Source organism: Ochotona curzoniae, unplaced genomic scaffold (genome assembly GCF_017591425.1).
Source record: "Ochotona curzoniae isolate NIBS_2020 unplaced genomic scaffold, NIBS_Ocur_1.0 contig_4105, whole genome shotgun sequence".
Lineage (NCBI taxonomy): Eukaryota > Metazoa > Chordata > Mammalia > Lagomorpha > Ochotonidae > Ochotona > Ochotona curzoniae.
The window spans coordinates 1,581,912-1,601,483 of record NW_024466129.1 but is presented as its reverse complement, the minus strand read 5'-3'; the positions used below and the strand labels follow the sequence as shown (position 1 = coordinate 1,601,483).

Here is a 19,572-nt window from a genome sequence, read left to right as displayed (position 1 = left end):
CTTCTTGATCTCTCTTTCACTCTGCCTTTCCAATCAACCAATCTATCTATCATTTTTTCTTACTTATTTGAAAGGTAGAATTACAGAGAGAAGGAGACAGAGAGAGAAAGGCAGGGAGGAAGGGAGAGAGAGATAGACTTAAACTCTTCCCTCTGGTGGTTCACTCCCCAAATGGCTGCAGTGCCTAGAACTGGGCTGGTCTGAAGCCAGGAGACTGGAGCCTTCCGGCCTCCCCTTTGGGCACACAGGCCCAAGACCCGAGGTCATCGTCAACTCCTTTCCCAGGTGTTACTTCTGGTCCCAGGTAGCTGGACCAGAAGTGGAGGAGCCAGGACACAAACTGATGCCCATATAGAATGCCATCACTTCATGCATAAACATAATAAGAAAAGTTGAAGTATTCTTCTCATTTACCATACCCAGAGATGGCTTCTAATAATTCCCATGTCAAATTCCTCTAGTGTTTCCACAGCAGTAGTATGAATCCGTACTTAGTTCTGGATTAAGCAGTCTTTGTTTCCTGTTTTCCATGAAGCATGAATATGAGATCAGAACATTCTCCTTTAACTTTTACTCTTCGTTTACGTTTTTTTGGAGCTGATACTTTAACAGGAAAAAGATTTATGATATATATATATATATGGATTTTTTGTTTGTTTGTCACCCATAAAAACATCACTTTTCTAGTTAGCTTTTAAATTCCAGACATGTTTTATATATATTAACTGTGTAGTCTGTCTTGTCAGTGTTCCTTTTAATAAATGACTACGCATGGACAAGTGGACAGCAGTCTTTATGAGTGTATCAGTAATATTTACCATAGAACCTATCATTTGACTCAACCCGACCCAATTTCACTAACAGTTTACTGCTCCAGACTTGGGAATGCAACGCACTGGATTAAGAAGCACTCCTGTTTTCTCCCGGTCACTCTGCATCCTGCGTGAGCCTCTTTCTACAGCTTTCCCATCTTGTTATGCTGGATTACTATGTCACTTTTCCGTAGAACTTCATAGAGTTTAATGTTTCTAAAATGATTGTTATTTCATTCTAGTGGTTAATACATTGACTCTGAAAGACTATTTTTGTTGTTGTTGTTGAGCACTTGAAGACATTGCATCTCTGTTTTCAGGTTTGCTAATAAAATTCTACTTTTACTCTAGATTTTGTAGGTAACTTTTTTTTCTCGTCTCTTTTGGAGCCTTCAGGATTTTCTCTTAATCTTTAGAGTTACAAAACTCCACTGGGGTGTGTCCGGGTGTGGTTAAAGTAAGAGCTGCACCTTGCACTTGGTGGAGTCTGCTGTCTGTGGATTATCCTCCTGCACGACTTCGTTCTTTGCCTGTTCGTACCTTCTCAGGCTCTCACCTGCCTCTACGGATTCTGACCTAGAACCTGTTTCAGCTTTTCTCATAACTACTAACTCTTTGCTCTTGCAATAAGACGTCCTCAACTTGATTTTCCATGGTACCAATTCAGCCTTGAGCTCTGCTCACGCAGCTGTCTGCATATCAGTTTACATATCAAGGTGTCTATTTCTCTGACAACATTTTTAAAATCTTAAAACAGCAGATTGCTTCTTTATATAGCAAGTATTTTTTTTCATAAAAAAACTAACATGCTAATCCTTAATTGTCTATGCTGGGGTTTATTCTCTTATTTGTGTGCTGGGCTTCTATATTTCATTATTTCCCTCCCCCATCCAGTGGCTGAATAGTTTGAATATACTCTTATTTAGTCAGTCAGTTAACTTAAAGATTTAGTTTTAGTTGGAAAGCAGAGTGATGCCCTCCCTAGGGGGAAGCCTGCTTGTGACGGTTGCAGCTGTAGCATTCCCTAACGTATACGGACGCCTTTTGTAAACTCAGCCGAGTTCACAAGTCCATATGCATCTGCCCAGTTCCAGAGTCCATACTGCAGGCAGCAGTTAATGATGTGCCTTGGTCCTAGTCTCCTGGTAGCCTCCTAATACCCTTTATAAATGCTCTTCTAATGTTGCTTTTTTAAAATTTAATTTTGAAGTTTTGATACAATTCCATAGAGTATGGGATTTCCACCCGCCCAAATTCCCATCCTCTGACTGATTTCCTCATATTGTTACAATAGTATAGTCCTTTATAAGGAGTTGTAATTCCATCAGTCTGTTTTTTTTTTTATTACAAAGTCAGATATACAGAGAGGAGGAAAGTCATATATACAGACCTTATGTCCGATGGTTCACTCCCCAAGTGAGCGCAACGACTGGTGCTGTGCCGATCCGAAGCCAGGAACCAGGAATCTCCTCCGGGTCTCCCACGCAGGTGCAGGGTCCCAAAGCTTTGGACCATTCTTGACGGCTTTTCCCAGGCCACAAGCAGGGAGCTGGATGGGAAGTGGGGCTGCCAGGATTAGAACCCGTGCCCATATGGGATCCCAGAGCATTCAAGGCAAGGACTTTAGCCACTAGGCCACGCCACTGGGCCTCATCAGTCTGTTATTTAAGTGTAGCTTGACATTGCTAGTACAGACAATGTCAGACAGTCCAGCATCCCATTGTCTAGTTATGTCCAACAGCTATGTCCATCTTTGATTTGAAAGTAGAGATGCATGTTGCATTGTGTCTTCACAGCTGGATATGGTAGTCTCTATTACTCCATCACAATACATTCCAATTTGCACGATGGTCTCTTTATATTATAGAGAACATATGGTATTTGTCTTTTGGGGTTTGACTCATTTCGCTGAGCATAATGGTCTCTAGTTGGGACCATCTAGATGGGAAGTGGAGCTGTCAGGATTAGAACCAGCGTCCATTTGGATTCCGGCACATTCAAGGCGAGGACTTTAGCTGTTGTAAATGGTATAATTTCATTCTTTTTCATGGCTGAGTAATATTCCATGGAGTGGATGAGCCAGTTTCTTTAACCACTCTTCCTTGGACGCACATCTGGATTGTTTCCATGCCTTTGCTATTGTAGATTGTGCTGCTGCAAATATAGGATTACAGATCCCCTTCCCATATGAAGTTTTCATTTCCTTTGCGTATATTCCTAGGGAAGTATAGGTCATATTGCAGGTTTGTTTGGAGTTCTTTAAGCACTCTTCATATTGATTTCCATAGTGGTTGCACTAGCCTGCAATCCCACCAGAAGTGAAGGAGGGTACCTTTCTTCCCACATTCACACTAGCAGGTGTTGTTAGTAGAATTCTGAATGTGGGGCAATCTCACTGGAGTTAGGTGGTACCTCAGTGTGGTTTTCATTTGTGTCTCTCTGATGGCTAGGGAGCCTGAGCATCTTTTCATATGTCTGTTAGCCATTTAGAAATGCAATGAGGTGGGCCTGGCGCCATGGCCTAGCTGCTAAAGTTGTAAACTTTAATGTTTCTTTACATTATGATTTTCTCCTGGATTTTGCATATATGAGATCTAAACTGAATACCATCAATAGTTGAAAGAAATTTGCTCAACCCAGCTGAGACTTCTGATTTTTAAGCTTCAGGAATTTTATGCGCTAGATACAGTGATTGTATGTATATGCATAAAGCCATGGATGGGTCAGAGCTTATGTCTTCAGCTGCCTTTTTTGTTTGTTTGTTTTGATAATGAGCCATCTCAACTTCCTAACTTAACTTTGCTTAAACCTTAGAGATAAGCCAGTTCTTTCCTGCAAACAGCGGCAGGTCATACAGCATTTGGGTGCAGAGTTGGAGTCTCCCATACCTGAAAATTTAGGAACGTGAGCTGCTGGTCCAGAGCTGTTGGTGTGGCTAAGCACAGGTTCCACAAGTCAAGAGGAAGCTTCTGGACGAACACTGCCTGGGTTTCAGGAGGAACGTGACAGCCATCTCATGTCATTGAGTGGACATCATTAAGTTAGTCCTGGAGTTACTGCATGAACTAACTGGCATCCTGTTTTTGCCATGATTCCACTTGCTTTTGTTTTCCCAAAAGGCTGGCTTCCTGAGAAGTTACTCAGGTGGCTCATGCCATACCAGAAGCTGTGTATGAGAGTTCCTCGGTGCACAGTGGGGTCTGAGAACTTCTAGACACAGTGGTTGTGCAAACTTCGGACTGCACTCTAGTCTGCAGTTTGAGCATGAGAGTGGGGAAAGCAGCAGAACTGAGCCAGACAGCACTCCTCGACCTGACTGCATGAGGTGTCCTCTGCCACACCTTTCCCCTCTGAATTCAAGCTCAGAAATGCAGTGGGTGCGATGAAAAGCTCATTATTTCTTAATCTGTTTCAGAAACTACAAGACATTTTGGAAACCAACAAGCGAGATGCCGTCAGAGAACTAGGTGGGTAGTTGTGGTCTGCATTTCTTGAAATCACACTTTATTATCCTGTAATTCAATGAAAGAATTGAAAGTTCTTGCTTTCACTGACTCATTGAATCGATCAGCAAGCATTTATTGAACACGTAAAACGGGCCAGGAATGGGGAAACACAGACAGCTGTGCAAGAGTCAGTAAAAAGTGCAGGGTCTAATGGAGTGTGTGAGCGTGCCAATAGATAACTTCGGAAACGTCAAGGAATTCTGTTAGTTGCTTCCGAGAGCGCGGAGGGAGAATGGGAATGGAAGGAGTATGGAGCGTGTGTTAAGGTGGCACGGTCAGATTCCTTAAGATTGTAACAGATGTGAAGGTGACGCCGGACAGTTTTTTCTCTTGTTTTTTTTTTTTTTTTTCTTGGGGAAGCAGTGGAAGTGATACCGCAGCCCGAGCATCAAGGTGCTCTCCTTGACTGGTACCAGAAGGCCGGGGATTTAAGGCAGCTTCCCTGTCTGCATTCCCATGGTGGGAACAACGAGCCAGGCTTTTTCTGGGAACTAGGCCTTCCACTGGTTGAAGGCCAGGCCTACATAAGTCCTTAGAAAGGAGCATTACCAGAAAAGAAATAAGATTAAAGCACTTTGTATTAAAATTGCACTGTTAAATGCTATATTGATTTGTGAGGGGCATGTCTTCCAAATCATAAGACAGAGAACATGATCTAATGAATGCACATAGGGCGCAATAACTTGACGTTGTCCGGGAGAAGCCAGGATTCCTTGCCCCATCTGCATACTGGCAGGTCTCTGCGCGCGCCGCCCCGTTGAACTCGCTGTAATTACACTCAAGGCTAACGCCACCATCATCCTGACCCTATGGGTAGAGCGCTGAGGCGGAGAGCAGTAAGCTGGCCTGCGGCTGGCGGCTAGGAAGGAGCCAGCCGGACCTCAAGGCCAGGCCCTGACACTGACACCAGGGGCCATCACGGCAGCTTACACGGCTGAGACGCACCCTGGAACTTGTTCTGTCTGCGGTGAATTACAAAACCAGATGAACAAACATGAGGTGATTTTACCAAAAAAGTTAAGAAACTCATGTGAACGTAGCTAGGAGACAAGGTGAGTTGTACTGCTTTCTTGGGTAGCGGATTATCCACAGCAAACAGCAAACGTTTTCTCACGGAACATACAGTCCTATCGTGAGCGCTGTCGGAGCGCGGTTCACCATCCTCGCGAGACTGGTCCCAGACAACTCCAGGCACCTGGCGTGCTGCTTGGCCTCGACGCGAGAAAACATCTGCTTTTCTTGGTTTCCCAGCTAGGACAAGAAATTTCCCACATTATGGGAGGAGCCCACTGCCCTCTCCAACTCATTGTGGCTAAACATTGGGTGAGCGAGTTCTTTCTGTATGCGAGGCATCTTGCTCATGTTAGGATTATAAAGATGAAACAGATGCAGTTTTAACCTTGATTTGCAGCCCACACTGTGACTCCTCGTATTTATTAAAAGAATATGCAGAAAGAATATCTCAGAATGTCTCTCCCCAGCCAAAGCCAGAGCCACACTGTCATTGAGATACTTAGCTCACTTAAACAGTCATGCAATATGAAGGATGAGACAGCTAGTTAAAATTACACTATAATGAAGTTACTTCCACCAAAGATATGGTGGAGATCTCATAGAATTAAGAGAAAGAAAGTGAATTTTCTCTTTGCTGCCGGGGGGAGGCCAGTTTTCAATTTTCCCATGCATAAAATGGGAATGAATATATCCTGCTCCTCTGGCCTTACAAGCTCCGTACGCACGCAGAATGGAAGGAGACCGTGTAAGTCCTTTGGGAGCCGTGCGCTGTGACCCGGTACCAGCGCCTCTTCCGGTCGCACCTCAGGACTCATGGAGCACGAGGATCGGGATGTCGTCATCGCCGTGAAGACGGAGCAGGCGATCCGGAACGTGATCGCTAAGGCTCTGAAGAACCTCAACTTCCTCTGGTCAAGAGGCATTATCGATAAACACGAGGGCAGCGAGGTGAATGAGGTAAGGAGGAGAACTTCCCACGCTGCTGGAGTCTGTCGGCCCAGCACCCCATCCTGCAGTGTAAGTAAAGTGTAATGGGTGAAGAAGATGGGAAGAAAAGAAACCGGTTTACTTACACGTATTAACTGTAATTGCCCGCAAGGTTTGTTCATGTCAATGGGAACCGATGCCAAGGCTACTTGGTGCATTCCATCATTCAGAACTGCTTGGTTTGCAAACAGCAGAGACCAAAGTGAGCAAGGTTTAAGCAGGCAATAGGGTTAGGGAGGGTTGTTCAAAAGAGCTGCTAAGTCTTATGGAACCCACAGCACAGGCCGTATTCCAGAACATGAGGCCACATGATCTATGCTATGACTTGAACAACATGGAACAACAGGAAATGACTTGAACAAACACGGAGAGAGAGCTTTTCAGTTGCTCTATTTGTCTATTTCCTGTTGCTATTAGCATGTTTACATCATGTTTACATTGTAAGGAAAAGGAGCTTGCTTTGGTTCAGAGTTCTTGCGGAAGGAAGTCTAGGAGTCACACCTGCTGAGGCCTTTTGCTAGCAGAGTGCCCGGGTGGTGAGGGGCTTCATGAGACAGGAGAGAGATGGGGCGTGTGTTTCATGTCTTTTCATCTCTTCTCCCGGTTTATTAACATAAACACTAATTCAGTCATAAACTCCACCCTGACAACATTAATCCTCGTGATCCCACAGGCCCCACCTCTAAGCTCTATAATCGGATTAAAATTTCTACCCTCTTAATACCTCGAAATGGAGATTAAATTTCAAGGCGTGAAGCCCTGGGGGATATACACAACCACATCCAAACTGCAGCAGTTACTCTCCATGGAATCTTTGTGTTGTCTCCTCACCATGACAGCAAAGGGTATGGGAGTCACTGAATATTAACACTGTGAGGAAGGGACCAACCTCGGTGTGTGGACAGGAGCAGGGAAAATGCCCGTGTTGATCGACTAATAAACAGGCTTTTAAAACAATTAAAAATGTATTGGCCAAAACATTTAGGAATGTAACAGAGGGAAGAAGCCACATACAGTTCTGCCACTCAATTGCATGTAGCACCTAGAAGGTGTTTTTGAAAGCACCTGTGTTAATTCCACATGTTAGCTTCTGAGACAGCAGAAAAATGGAAGTTCTACTCCCAGGATCTGTGTGCATTGCTCACTGGTACAATGTTCCCAATGTTACCAGCCTTTCCTTGTTACTGCTGGCTTCCACGCGTGGACCATGTGGTCATTCCCTGGATGTGGTGCCCTGTCCATAGTCCTTCTCCCTGGCCCTGTTCATGGAAGTAGAAATGGGACAGACAGCTTTCCCTTGTAGGGCTCCATCTCCTTCACAGGAAGGAACTCAGCATGGTTTCTATAACTTCTCCTAAATGCCTGTTAAGGAGGGACAGGACACTTCGTGGTATTCTTCAGTTACACCTACACCTGTATTGTGCTTTCTTGTATTTCTTTGAAGGTGATGTACAATAATGCAATGCTTGAGGCTCCTTGGTTAAGATAAGTAATAGCTTTTATGAATGGAGAGAGATGTAGGTTTGTTAGAAAGGTAATAGATATTGAACAGTTAATCCTTGAATGCTTGCTAATTTCGCATAAATTTCAGCAAAAGAATACAATTATTTGTCCTGGGTGTCAGGAGATAGGAAAATCTGCTCATTAAATGGAGTCATTAGATGTTGGATAATTATGAAGAGCCCTGGGTGCTTGAGGCAGTTGAGGCAGTTAATACAATGCTGACACTGGAGTCTGTTTAATCTACAAGGTACAAAATAAGGAGGGTGAGACATGTAGCTAAGGGTAATAGTGCGATGTGATGTGCTCCTTAACAGGTGCTGCCGTGGGAATAAGGCACACAACGCGGCTTTCTCTTCCCTCCTGGGGGGAAGCCAGAGAAGGCTCCTTAGAGGCTTCCAGGCTGGCGCCACGCCCTCTGCAATTAGAAGGAGTTAGAGGAGTGAATCATGCACTTGGAGAAAAAAACAAAAACAAAAACGGGGAGAATAGGATTATTAACCATATAGTAATCAATGGTGAGATTCAGAAAATTTGAGACTTAAGACAAAGTAGGATACAGTGTTAGCTGGATCATTAAGATGATAGGTCACTGTGATAAGCAAATCATTGGAAATAATAACAAGGAGAGAACAAGGAGAGAAGAGGTTAGAGGGCAACTTCACATGCAAGCCAGAAACTAAGCTTAAGTTTGCACAACAGGAGTTTACTTAACTTCCTTCGTTTTTGCCGAGTGCTTGTCACTTCCTGTCATCGAATCACATTTTCATTATTTTGACTGTTTTTAGGTTCTTCTTACAAAAATAAAAGCACTGAACAACTTTCCAATGGCAATCCCACCTCCTACTGCTGACAAATACCTTCCTAACATCGTTTGGTTGGAAAATAAATACGTACTCATTGATTTCTTCAAGGTAAAGATGCTGTCTTCCACTCAGCTTCAGGATGGATGATAATTATTTTTCCAGCTTTTCCGATCTCTTAATGCAAGGAAAATGGAAAAGCACATCCAAAGAACAAATTCTGTAATTTTCAGTTCCAACTAAAACAAAGACCCAGCAAAGCCCAAAGTAAAAGCAACTTATTCTCGGACAAACGGCGAAGACATGATTTCATAGTGATTTATCTTCTTGGATGAGCTATCTATGTTTCCTTATTATTGCTGATTCCATTCTAGTCTGTGTTATAGGGCTCCGGATTTCTGGAAGTATCCTCGGGAAGACACAGTTTTCCAAGCAAGGTCTCAGATGGTGGTCATTTGGCATAGTGGTTAAGATGCCTGCGGCCCATCTCAGAGTGCCTGGGTTGGAGTCCCAGCTCTGGCTTTGCGTCTGATGCCAGCTTGCTGCTAATTTGCACTTTGGGACGAGCAGGTGATGATTCCAGCAGCTGTATACCTGCCGCCTGTGTACACCTGGACCAGTAGACCTGGACCAAGTTCTTGGTTCCAGTTTTGAGCCACACCAGCCTTGGGAAGTGAGCCAGTCGATTGGAGTGTTCTCTGTCTCTCTCTCCGTCTTCCATTTCTTTCTTCCCTCCCCAACCCTCCTCTATCCATGTGCGTGTCTCTCTTAAACAAGTATTAAAATTAATAGAAATAAATCACAACACAGGCTAGGCAGAAAATGGAGAAACAAAACCAACCACGTGAGGAATCATTGGGAGCAGTAGGGATTATGGTATATTCAAGAACTCATACTCTGTCTTAAGTCTGCTGAGAGTTGTTGAAGAGATTTGAACTCTTTTATCTATAGGCAATCCTCTGTGTGCCAGAGACTGTTCTAGATTTTGGAATATGACAGAGAAGTCTGTATGTTCACAGACTTGGCAGTTCATGGACATAGATGGGCGATAAACACGCCAACACGTAAGGAAATGTGCATCCTCCAAATGATGACAAGTGCTGTGGAGAACACAGAAGAAGAAAGGTGGTGGACATCTGTTTCCTGTGTGGTAATCATGGCCACCAGCAGTGAAAAGAAATCTGAAAGAAACGAGGGCGAGCCATGAAGAGTCTCAGAAAGGCATGTTCAGGCCAATGACAGCCGAATGCAAGAGCCTGAAGTCAAGGATACCTGGTGTATTAAGGAGCCTAACACAGATCCTGCAGCAATGATGGAGGAGATGAAGTCAGACACATGTGCACACGCTGTGTTGGCCATTGCAAGCAACTTGGCACTAACCTCAAAGCTGAGTGAGACGTGACAGTGTTGAGCAAAGAAGTAACAAGGTGTAACTTAGATTTAGAAATGACCATTCCATGGTTGTGTTAAAAACTGACTACCAATCAGGGGCAGACAACGGAGACAAGAAATGATGGTGGCTTGAACTAGTAAAACGGAGAAAAGAGGCGACTTTTGGCACTGCGTCTGCTGATGGCTAACGGGTGACTCTTCCTGCCTGAGACACACTGGATCTCCTACAGCTGCCCAGATGCTGAGTGACCATCAGCTCCCAGCGTGCCCTGGCTAATCTTCTCTCTTCTTACAGGCCTCAGCTTAACTTTAACTGGAAAGACTTCACTGAACAACTGAGAACAGGGTTTGGTGGCTTTTCTACATTTTTTCCGTATTTTTATCCCTGTCTCTTTTGTAACAATTATCACACTTGATTGTGAATATGACCCTTGCTAACTGAAAGGTCTTTTGGAGAGTGTCAGTTTAGCTATCACCCAAGACTAAATGGGGGCTTAAAAATTTTTATTCATTAATTTATTCTCCCTGTAAACATTCATTTTAAAGGTTTCTTTCTTTTGCTTTGTTTTGTTTTGTTTTTGAGATGGAGGGTTACAAAGATGGTGAGACAGAAATCCTCCATCCTCTGGTTCACTCCCCCAGTGGTGTTAATGGTGTTAATGGCAGGTGCCGTGCTCGGCCAAAGCCAGGAGCATGAACTCCATTCTGGCTGTCCACAAGGGTGACAAGTGTCCAGATGGCTGGACACTCTGCTGCTGCTTTCCCAGCACATTAGCAGGAAGCTGGAACGGGTTTACGCTGGTGCAGGATTTACGCTGGTGCTCAGCTGTGGGACACCAGCATAGAAAGTCATGGTTTAATGCTCTATCCACAACGCTGCTCCCTCGGTAAGTATTACCTAGTGTCTCCATCAGTTATTGCTGAGTAGTCGCCATCTGCAGTTGATCTTCTTACCCCTAGAAGGGGATGTGACACAGCGTGTTAGAGTTCACCAACGAACCAAGATTGTAGTTTGTCTTCTTACGCTGCTCTAAAACCGTTTTGGCTTTGTGTGTGAACTCCCCACCTCACCTTTGACGCCCCTTCCTTTTCTCCATTCAGGAAAGAACCAAACTTGCCTTCTTTGACTATGGAGACGTTATCTGCAGGGAAGGCGACAGGGCACAAGGAATCTACCTAATTGTGTCAGGAATGGCAAGTGTAAGGACCTGTTGATTCTTTACCTAAAGTGTATTTTGAAATATGTAATCATAACATAAGGATAGATTCAGGAACTGCAGATGAAACCACTTGTGCTCCAAATGAGCACGACGCTAAGAGCCAATACTACGTGGTGTGTTTCCTAGACTACAAAATGCTGTCATTGCCCTTACCGACTCCAGCAATGTCCAGATGAGGAGCCAATACTTGGGTGATGTAAATGACTTACCTGAAGTCATTTAAGAATGAGGAGGTAGGCTGCCAGGCCAGATGCTCAGAGAGGTCCAGTGGGATGGAGATCAGGTGCTGGTGCAACGCAGGGAAGATCCCACAGCCGGGTACCCGTACGTGATTGCGGGCTCCAGGTCCTGTTCCCAGCAAAGCAGTGGGGACAGGAATCCTTTGGAACTGAACCAAAAGTGTAGCAGCTTCACATATAGGTAATCCAAATGACTCCCAACTTCAGATGACAATCTTAGTCTCAGACCTTCATTGTTGGCTTTCGAGCGTTAAGATGAAAATCGCATGGACATGAACTATAATAGATAAGACACAATATAACAATACGGCAAGCATTTGGCACTGTCATAGTAAGATTTATTCATTCAACAAATATTTACTTTGTTGCTAACGAGTAGCAGACACAGTTCATTCCAGGCATGGAATTGACAAAACACAAAAACCTCTGCCTTCTTAGAGCAGATTTTCTGGTGGAAGAATAGAAGAGATGGGATAATGAACAAAATAAATGAGTAACTTAAAAAGAAAGAAAGGAATACACCTTGAGCACCCTGTGTGAAATTATTGAAAGAAGTGTTTCACATTTTGGATTTTTTTTCAGATTTTGTGTTTGCGCTTACATTTTGAGATGCCTGGGGAAAGGACCTAAGCCTGAACTCAAAATTCTTTTATGCCCATATATGAGGGATTTTCAAAAATTTCCTGGTGGGCCTGCAATGAAGGCCCAGTGGCTAAATCCTCACCTTGCACATGCCAGGATCCCATATGGGTGCTGGTTCGTATCCTGGCTGTTCCACTTCCCATCCAGTTCCCTGCTTGTAGCCTGGGAAAGCAGTCGAGGACGGCCCAAAGTCTTGGGACCCTGCACCCACGTGGGAGACCTAGAAGAAGCTCCTGGCTCCTGGCTTCAGATCAGCTCAGCTCCAACCATTGCAGCCACTTAGGGGGTGAATCAGCAGATGGAAGATCTTTCTGTCTGTTTCTCTTTCTGTGAATCAGCCCTTTCAATAAAAATAAATCTTTCAAAGTGTTTTTTTTTCTGGAGAATGAATATTATGACAAACACTATGCATGAGTTTCAAAAAATTCTTGCACCAAATTCAAACTTTGATTCCACTTTTCTACAAGTTTTTCGAAGTACCTCAAAAACTTTATTTATATTCATAGCCTGATAATAATTTTCTAAAGATTTATTTTTATTTGAGAGACAGGAATTACAGAGAACAGGTGAGTAAAGGTTCTTGGTTCTGCTGGCTAGCCCCTCAAACGGCCACAAGGGCCGATCTGAGCTGATCCAAAGCCAAGATCCAGGAGCTTCTTGTGGGTCTCCCACATGGGTGCAGGGGCTGGAGGACTTGGGCCACCCCTCACTGTTTCTCCACGCCATAAGCTGGGAGCTGGATTAGAAGTGGAGCAGCCGGGGCATGAACTGATTTGCGTATTTGACACAGTGATTTGTGTCATCAGGATAGTACGCCACACAGTGAAAATGCCATCTTCTGCTGGAGGCGTCATCCCATTGTGACCCAGAGTTCCAGTGGGCTCGGAGAAGCTGATTGTACTAGCTGCAATTACTGGTTAGGTGAGGATTTGTTGTCATATATCTGTGTGTTGCCAACAGAGGCCATTTGTAAAGGTAAGCATTGAAAGCAAAGCCTTGCTCTGGAGTGTTGAACTGTGAAAGCAGCCGATTTCTGTGCGCCCCCGACAGGATCCATAAGGAATCTTTGCCCAGAGCCCGTGGCTCCATCAGCAAGTTTTCACCTGTTATTGTCCTCTGCGCCTGCTTTCCCCTTCTGCAGCTGCGGAGTTCATCCCCTACCTTTGGAATAGACAGCATCCTGAAGCCTCGCGGGGACGCCAAGGCCCCGTTTACGGAGTACTGCACCAGCGGTGACGTGCTGGGGGAGCTGAGCTGCCTGGTGAAGAGGGAAATTCAGTATACCGCCATCTGCGAGACTGTCCTACAGGCAAGAAGCTGACTGCGTGATGGGTTGGCTAACTCTTCCACAAGCAGATAGGAATGCCAGCATCTTGCCTGCCTTTGGCTTCTGATAGCTCATTCTCTCCCCTGCCCAGCCTTCAAGCAGGCAGTGCACGAGGCTACTTCAAATAATAGCCTGTTGAAAAACACAACTAAAAAGTATTTAATTTGACCTCAAGATATTTTGAAACTCATGCATATTTTTTTTAAAAAGGTTGATTTATTTTTATTGGAAAAACAGATTTGCAGAGAGAAGGAGAGACAGAAAGATCTATTATCTGCTGGTTCATGCCTAAAATGACTGCATTGGCTGGAGCTGAGTTGATTCGAAACCTGGAACCAGGAGCTTCTTCCAGATCTCCTCTTGGGTGTTGGTCCCAAGCTAGGGTCCCAAGGCATTGGAGCAGGGAGCTGGGTAAGAAGTGGAGCAGCCAGGACTTGAACCAGCACCCATATGGGATGTTGGCACTTGGAAGTGGAGAATTAGTCAGTTGAGCTGATGTGTTGGCCCTCTTGCATATTTTTTCATGATTTACATTTTCCACAGTATCTTTGAAGGCCCATTAGATGCATGGATTTCAAAATTTGTTGCACCAAAAGAGACCTATCTTTTAAGTCCATTTTCCATGAATTGACTCTGTAAGCTAGCTAAGAGAAGGCAGACTTAAGTGTCTCCCATGCCAGCTCTAGCTTGCCCTGGCACGGGACCTGGAGCAAATTATTCAACCTTTCTAAATGTTAATGTCCTTGGTAATGAAGCAGAGAGAATAGCTACCTTCAGGTGTCACAGAGAGTATGACAATTTCGGCCACCCTACATTGATGCAGCTAAGAGGGCGTTGCTTTTGAAGAGTATTTGCTTTTAAATAATCTTTCTTCCATTTTTATGCCAAGTAGGAAGTTACTTATTGGTAACTTGGTCTGACACTCTCCTACTGGTGGGAGGAGGTTCCAATGGGAATGAGCCTGAATTTCTGCTACAAACGCTAGTCCCTCTTTGGGAACTGTTATATGCAGCCTGGGAGGAGCTAGAGCCTCCAACCTGTGTGGAGTAGAAGGACAAGCACAGAGGCATGCGTGTAGTCGTAAGACTGAGTTGGACTCATCAAGGTTCATTTAACCTGAAATCTGAGAGAACAGTCCCCCTTCTTTGGGTAAGCAGTTGGTTTCCAGAGGCAGGGCGAATAAGTGGCTTCACCTACTGTGACAGTCAGTAGAGATACCTTTGTAGGTCTCAGTTCCTGAATCTTGGGTTTCATGAGCCATTCCTTTCAAATCATACAGTGATTGATATGAGTTTTCCTGGCATATTATTGAGTCTAGCTCTAATTAGATCACAGATTTTACCATCTCATCATAGCAAACCACTTTTCCACAACTCTGTTTTCAAACAGCACTGTGAGCTGGTTGTGCTGGAGTTGGTGCTCAGTTTTCTTGGGGCAGAATGGAGATGAACTCGGCAGGCTTCTTGCATGCTGGTGGTTTTTCACTGAGTCCAGGACCCTGCTGCTCATGGTCTGGTGCCCTCTCGTTTCAGGCCTTTTTCATCTCCGTGGAGGATTTATACGAAGGCCTCGATGCCTTCTGGCCGTCCCTGGAATATAAGATATGGCTAAAGCTCGCTCTCAGTATCGCCTATCAGTATTTCAAAGCAAGCCTTGAGGACGAGGTAAGTTACATGATGAATGCTTTGTAGGTTTTGTGTGTTTCACAAAATGCATTTCATATTTTTCATTGTGCCACAATGATGCCCCATTATTTTTTTAAAAGCATTTTTCACCAGTTTTATTGATAGAGGGGTTCATCCCTCCCGCTTCCCTGCCTTTCTCTTCATTTTAACCTTCCACCATTTGTTCCCAGTTTACCACGGTAGTATAGTCCTTCAATGTAAGTTCCATGCTTAACTTTTTCACATTTAAATGTATTATGCTGTGCTAAGTATAGGAAAGGGCAGGAAGCCTAGCATTGTAATGTGGGAATCCCACTTTTATTTGCAAGCTCACTTGGGTGTAAGCGTCCAGCCACGATGTTAATGTCTAGTGTCGTTGGCACCCTGCACAAGCAGGTGTCTGATTTGCCTGTGGGTGACTCACCTGAGGCTCTGCGGGAGGAGTCCTCTCCTTGAACTGACCTCTAGGCGCTGCTGTCAGGCCATGCCACAGACTTCAGCAGGCAAATGCTGTGGAAACCGGAAATGTGAAATCCAGGTGCTGGGTCGACTCGGCTCCTACTGTGCAGTGCAAGCCTGTGTCTGGGATACCTTCCGTGGCCTGTACGTGGCTGCCTTCCTGAGCCCTGGAGGATGACTCGGATTCAGTTCTGTGCTTTGCTCTGGTTGGGTTTCTGGTGCAGTTTGTTCAGTTGTCAAGGGGGACACTTGCTTACTGTTAAGTAGAACCTAGAAATGCTGAAGATCTTGCAGATCCCATGTTAATGGGCCTGGGTCTTGTGATTATAGAGATCCGACAAGACGGAGCTGAGTGGCCAGTGACTGCGGCTGATGAGAGCTGGTAAGTCCGGGCCGAGCAGCTACAGCCACTGTCACAAGCTGACAACGGTGCAAGGCTTTGAATTCAGAAACCAGTCAGGGTGCCAGGTTCATGTGTCATCTGGTTACCTCAAATAACTCACACAGATGGCTGAATATGTCTCCTTCCTGGTATTCTGTGTCACTTTATGTAACTTACAGAAATAATGTAATTTTTTTTATAGAACTTGAAGTTTCAGAGCTGTGTGATGGACAATCACGCATACGTGGAGACGTTATCACACTATGTTGAATTGCCTATCAATAATGTGACCATGAAATTTGTTATCGTCGTGTATGGCAATGTGATCAACAGCAAGACCGAGGAGTCGTATTTTGCACCGTGCATCATACCTAAAACCTGTGATCAGGTGAGGGGAATCATTGTGAGGCATTGTTTTCTTGTTGTCTCCCAGGCGACTTCAAAACTCCCAGAGCAGCATTTGCATATTTCAAAATAGTTAGTAGAGAGGATTCTGACTGCTTCTAACACAAAAGAAGGACAAATTTTGAGAGTGATAAATACGCCAGTTAACCAGATCTGCCTGTTGCACATTGTGTTAATGGTCTGAAATGTCGTACTGTATGTTACAATACATACAATTATTTGTCAAGTGGAAATTTAAAATATATATGTATACAACTTAAAAAGAATAAAAATACATTTAAAAGCAATAAATGTAACGAATAAGATCAGAGTAAAAAATAAAGAAGTAAAAAAAGCAAACCTCAGCTAACTGTCCCCTTTCCTAGAGGACAGTCAACATGGTAAAAACCTGCAGTTCTTACCTGTCCTTAAGAGGCACCTAGGGTCTGCACGTGCCCCCATAAGGGGTGGCCATGGAGCAGGAGGGCTTGAGTCGGCCTACTCGCTGCTTGCTGAGCCGCTTGCCTTCCCAGAGGAAGGATGGCACCTGGTGCATTTTTCCCCTGGCCAACAGCAAGGTAAGATGCTGAACAGTACCTTGGCTCTGGAAGGTCTGCCCACCCTTGCTTATCAGAAGGAACTGAGCTGGGGCCTCTTCGCATTGTTGCCAGGTTAGTGGACACCACTTGCAGGTGGGCCCTTAGCAGGGCCTGGCCATTTCATGCCTCTGTAGGGACAGGGGGCATGTGAACATCTGTAATGGCAGAAATAAAAGCCCCAGTATGCCAGCTGTCCTGCTGTTGGACCATGGACAGATGGACAGGAGTGGGGAAGACCAAAAGGCTTGGAAGAGAGCCAGTATCTCCTTAATCTTTGAAAGGGATGCCTTTAGCCTGTGACCCTGTAAAAACCGACGGACTAAATGAACACTCATTATTGTTATTATTTGAAAGATTTATTTGTTTGAAAGGAATAGTGACAAAAGGATGAATCTATTTCCTGGTTTACTGCCCAAACAGCTACAACAGCCGGAGCTGGACCAGGCCGAAGCCAGGAGTCAGGAATTTCTTGCAGGTCTCCTTACTGGGTACAAGGGCCCATGGACTTTTGGACCATCTTGTACAGTTTTAGCAGGGAGCTGGATTAGAGGTGCAGCATCTAGGGCTCAAATTGGCTCACAGATACTTATTTCTTATTTCTGCAACTGTCCTAATTAAGCAAATATTTTTTGTCTAGGGAAACTTGTTAAGACGTACGCATGCTCCCTTTGTAATATTCTTGTGTAGTATCTTTCAGTGACTTAGAGAATGAAGGTAATTTTAGCATTTGCGTTAGAAACTGAAAATCGCTTCATCTTTGAAGCAAAAGGTGGAGTAAGAGATGGTCAGGCTCATCGCCGTGGCATTGTGGGTTAAGTCATCACCCCAATTGCTGAGATCCTATCTGAATATTGGGTAAAGTCCTGGCTGTTCCACTTCCAATCCAGCTCCCACACTGGAAAAGCAGCAGGAGGTGGCTCAGCTGCTTAGGCTCCTGCATCCAGGAAAGACACCCGCAAGAAGCTCCTCACTTCTGACTTCAGCCTGGCCCAGCTCTGCCCATTGTGGCCATTGAGGAGTGAAGCCCTCCTTCTTTTTCTCCCTCTCTCACACACAGACAATCTGTAGCTCTGCCTTTCAAATAAATAAAATTGATCTTTAAAAAAGAGAGAAGTAATCAAGAGGAAAGCCATCGAGTTCAGTTAAGAGAGAGTTGAAGTCAGGTACACTTGGATTAAAAGCTTGACTTGCGTACCCAGCAGGTGCATGAGTGAAGGGCGGCTGCTCAACTCGTCTGATGCTGTTTCCTCCTTACTAAGATGGAGATCATAGGAGCAGCTGGCTCATCAGGCTAGGAGGTTCAAGTGACATGATGTGGTTCGAGACGTGATGGTAGCGATCATTTGTTGCTAATTGTATTCTGAGAGGTGGCTTTTGTAGCATGGGGGACAGAAACTCTGGCTGGAGTTCAAGTGACCAAAAGGATGCTGGGGAGTCAGGTTGGGGCTCTCCTCCGTGGTGCCTGTAAATGTGCAGGACAATCGACTTGTCTGAGATGTGGGCCTGTGAACAACATCAGAGCGTGTTTCTGAGAGAAAAGCTGCATCTTTGCATGTAAGACTTAATGCAGGGCCTGGCACGGTAGCCTAGCGGCTAAAGTCCTCTCCTTGCACGCCCGGGATCCCATATGGGCACCAGTTCTAATCCCAGCAGCCCTGCTTCCCATCAGGCTCCCTGCTTTTGGGCCGGTAAACAACATCAGAGAGGATTGCTAATGGAAAAGGTGCATCTTAGGGTTAAGACTTAGTGCAATATTTTGCTTTATTTCTTATCATCTTTAGAAAGATTGGGAAGCAGGCAGTTTAATAATCAAGGAATCTTTTGGTTTTGGTTAATGTTGATGCTTCCCCTCTAGGTCCAGGGAGCTTCAGATTTAAGTAAACTGCTGATAATCCAAGCATCGGATCCAGACAAAGATGATAACACCAACCTCGGGGGTAAGGGACAGCTCCTGGCCAACAGAAAACTGTTGCGAAGGAACTTCCACACGTGCCGGGTTCCTTCCATTCCAAGTGTTGGTGAGGGCCTTGTGTGGGCTTCCCATTGGTTTCCGCCTCTAGGCCCAGGCAGTCTGCCATCCTGAGCTCATCCATCAGATCAGAGGCTTCAGGAGAGCAACTTTCACGCTTCACCCTTCTGCCGTGGTAGGCTGGAGCTGCTGAGTGCTGTTGGTGTTTCAGACGATGTAGCAATGAGGAAAGGATCATCTCTCCCACCTGGAATGCAAGTGTTTTGCAATCAGCAACTTGACCCATGGTTGCTCATAGTCCTAGGTCAGATACCCTGCTGCGGGTGTGTGCTTTGAAAGCCACCAAGCATTTATTATCATCCAATTGTACACCCGCTGCTGAAGGAGATGCAGAAAAACTAGACAGGAAGGCCTTGCTCCAGAGAAATGTCCTCAGGCTCCGCCATGCAGTGCTCAGTCCCCATTCCGTCAAGCCCAGCATGAACATTCTCCGAGTCTCGTAGCTTGAAACTTGAACCAGCCTGTTTATCGCTCAAGTGGCCCCAGTCAGCTTAGGTATCATGGAGTTTATACTGAATTGCTAATTTGAGGGTAAAATCTACATGATTTCAATTTGGGTGTATAAACAGCTTCTACTAATACATTATTGTCTCCCATTGGTATAATTCTTATA

General features: G+C 44.8%; 1 protein-coding gene across 1 annotated transcript in view; it reads left to right on the top strand.

Moving 5' to 3' along the window:
• The window catches only part of SLC9C2 (solute carrier family 9 member C2 (putative)), a 63,353-nt gene extending 44,321 nt beyond the window's left edge, over positions 1 to 19,032 (top strand). The window contains exons 18-25 of the mRNA XM_040984214.1: positions 4,228 to 4,279; positions 6,141 to 6,289; positions 8,608 to 8,733; positions 11,116 to 11,214; positions 13,257 to 13,424; positions 14,975 to 15,106; positions 16,150 to 16,335; positions 18,786 to 19,032. Of these exons, the coding sequence (XP_040840148.1) occupies positions 4,228 to 4,279; positions 6,141 to 6,289; positions 8,608 to 8,733; positions 11,116 to 11,214; positions 13,257 to 13,424; positions 14,975 to 15,106; positions 16,150 to 16,335; positions 18,786 to 19,013 (1,140 nt within the window). The 3' untranslated portion in view covers positions 19,014 to 19,032. The remainder of the gene's footprint in view (positions 1 to 4,227; positions 4,280 to 6,140; positions 6,290 to 8,607; positions 8,734 to 11,115; positions 11,215 to 13,256; positions 13,425 to 14,974; positions 15,107 to 16,149; positions 16,336 to 18,785) is intronic.
• Positions 19,033 to 19,572: the final 540 nt, after the last annotated feature.